This window comes from Thalassophryne amazonica, chromosome 7 (genome assembly GCF_902500255.1).
Source record: "Thalassophryne amazonica chromosome 7, fThaAma1.1, whole genome shotgun sequence".
NCBI lineage: Eukaryota > Metazoa > Chordata > Actinopteri > Batrachoidiformes > Batrachoididae > Thalassophryne > Thalassophryne amazonica.
In genome coordinates this window covers 69548655-69551158 of record NC_047109.1, presented here as the reverse complement: position 1 = coordinate 69551158, position 2504 = coordinate 69548655, and the positions used below count along the sequence as shown (strand labels likewise).

General features: G+C 49.0%; 1 protein-coding gene across 1 annotated transcript; it reads left to right on the top strand.

Annotated features, from left to right (window-relative positions):
- Positions 1-1102: 1102 nt before the first annotated feature.
- On the top strand, positions 1103-1921 carry LOC117513462 (keratin-associated protein 10-6-like). Its single transcript, XM_034173641.1, has one exon. It carries the CDS (start codon positions 1103-1105, stop codon positions 1919-1921), a length of 819 nt encoding a protein of 272 aa, XP_034029532.1.
- The last annotated feature ends 583 nt before the right edge of the window (positions 1922-2504 follow it).

Sequence of the window (2504 nt, the reverse complement as noted above, 5' to 3'; positions counted from 1 at the left end):
TTGGCCTTTTACTGTATAAGTCTGAAAATGTTTCCATACAGTTACATGTGCTTTCATCTCCGTGATCAGACTGTTGCCCTCACTGCTGGCTCTCCTGATGCTGATGCGGTGCAGTGGTAGTGCCCTTGCTTCATTTTCCATTTTTCAATTTATTTTCATTTACATAGCGACAAATCACAACAACGTTGCCTCAAGACGCTTCACACAAGTAGGGTCTAACCTTACCAACCTTCACTGCTTTACTGTGAGAAGGTCTGTGGTTCAGGTTCCACCTGTCCCATGATCACACCAAATCTCTTGACGAGTCAGGAAGTTGCATCCAGACACAAACATGGTATACCATCAAATGAATTTACTGTGAGCAGACAGCTGTATCATGTACATTTGTAAGTTTATAGAATGAACTCGAACAATACATCTAAGTCAACTGTACAATAATGGAGAGTTCACACAATAAACTATTTTTATTTTGATGAAATGACTGTGACAGTTCAGAGAAATACCAGGGACGTTGTATGAATTAGCTTTAAATATATAATTAATTCTAAATAAACTAAACTCAGAGGTGAGTATACTCAATCAGAGTTTTATTCAAAGTAACGTTAGTGTTAAAAGAGCAAACTGTTTTACCAAATAATATATAAATGTTAGGCCAGCCCATGACATATTTTTAAGTTCACCCAACAATATATATTTTAGAGTGTAAAGCATCTGAGTAGTGTCTAAAACCATTCTTGAAACCTGCTGTTGCTGACCTGCGCTTCCTGTTTGTGGTTAAAATATACAACAGACAAGCGTTGTTCACTCATTGCAAACTATATCTCAAGTGCAATTTCTAAAGCTCACTTGTCAGTGACAGTGTGTGTGTGTGTGTGTGTGTGTGTGTGTGTGTGTGTGTGTGTGTGTGTGTGTGTGTGTGTGTGTGTGTGTGTGTGTGTATGCGCGTACGTGCGTGCAGCCGTCTTCATGAAAATTGTCCATGTAAATGTTTTTTTGTTGTTGTTTGTGTCTGGGTTTGGTTCTTTTAGTTGTCCCCATGTCCTTTGGTTGTAAGTCCTGTGGTGTGTGGGAGAGTTTGTGTGTGATGGTGTGTGAGTGTGCCATGTGTATGCGGGTGGCGGTGTGTGAGTGTGCCATGTGTATGCGGGTGGCGGTGTGTGAGTGTGCCATGTGTATGCAGGTGGCGGTGTGTGAGTGTGCCATGTGTATGCGGGTGGCGGTGTGTGAGTGTGCCATGTGTATGCAGGTGGCGGTGTGTGAGTGTGCCATGTGTATGCGGGTGGCGGTGTGTGAGTGTGCCATGTGTATGCGGGTGGCGGTGTGCGAGTGTGCCATGTGTATGCGGGTGGCGGTGTGCGAGTGTGCCATGTGTATGCGGGTGGCGGTGTGTGAGTGTGCCATGTGTATGCGGGTGGCGGTGTGTGAGTGTGCCATGTGTATGCAGGTGGCGGTGTGTGAGTGTGCCATGTGTATGCGGGTGGCGGTGTGTGAGTGCGCCATGTGTATGCGGGTGGCGGTGTGTGAGTGTGCCATGTGTATGCGGGTGGCGGTGTGTGAGTGTGCCATGTGTATGCGGGTGGCGGTGTGTGAGTGCGCCATGTGTATGCGGGTGGCGGTGTGTGAGTGTGCCATGTGTATGCGGGTGGCGGTGTGTGAGTGCGCCATGTGTATGCGGGTGGCGGTGTGCGAGTGTGCCATGTGTATGCGGGTGGCGGTGTGTGAGTGCGCCATGTGTATGCGGGTGGCGGTGTGCGAGTGTGCCATGTGTATGCGGGTGGCGGTGTGTGAGTGCGCCATGTGTATGCGGGTGGCGGTGTGCGAGTGTGCCATGTGTATGCGGGTGGCGGTGTGTGAGTGTGCCATGTGTATGCGGGTGGCGGTGTGTGAGTGCGCCATGTGTATGCAGGTGGCTGTCTATTAGGATCCGTGGGTGAGAGAGTATGAGGGTGTGGGAGTTTGGTCCATATGTGTCATCATTGTTTTCCTGCCCTGTCCTGTCTCCCAGCGTGTGTGTGTGGATGTCTCTGTGATCCTGCAGTGTGTCCACACAGTCTTCTGTCTCCAAGTGTCCACAGAGGATGTCTTTCTCCCCACAGTCTGTCCACCCACTGCGTTCTGTCTTTGGCAACCAGAGAGGTCACCTCTGTCTCCATGCAGTCTGTCCATTCATCACGGTCTCTTTGTCCCATCCTTGACCCTGTCTTGTGCTTCCCGGTCCTGGGTCCCCCTTGGCTTAGGGTTTAGTGATGGTCCAGTGTTCCCTCATGAATGGTAAAATGGTAAATAGACTGTATTTATATAGTGCTTTTCCATCTGCATCAGATGCTCAAAACGCTTTACAATAATGCCTCACATTCACCCCGATGTCAGGGTGCTGCCCTACAAGGTGCTCACTACACACCGGGATCAATGGGGGAATAAAGACCTTGCCCAAGGGCCCATAGTGATTTTCCAGTCAGGCTGGGATTGAACCAAAGATCCTCTGGTCTCAAGCCCAATGCTTA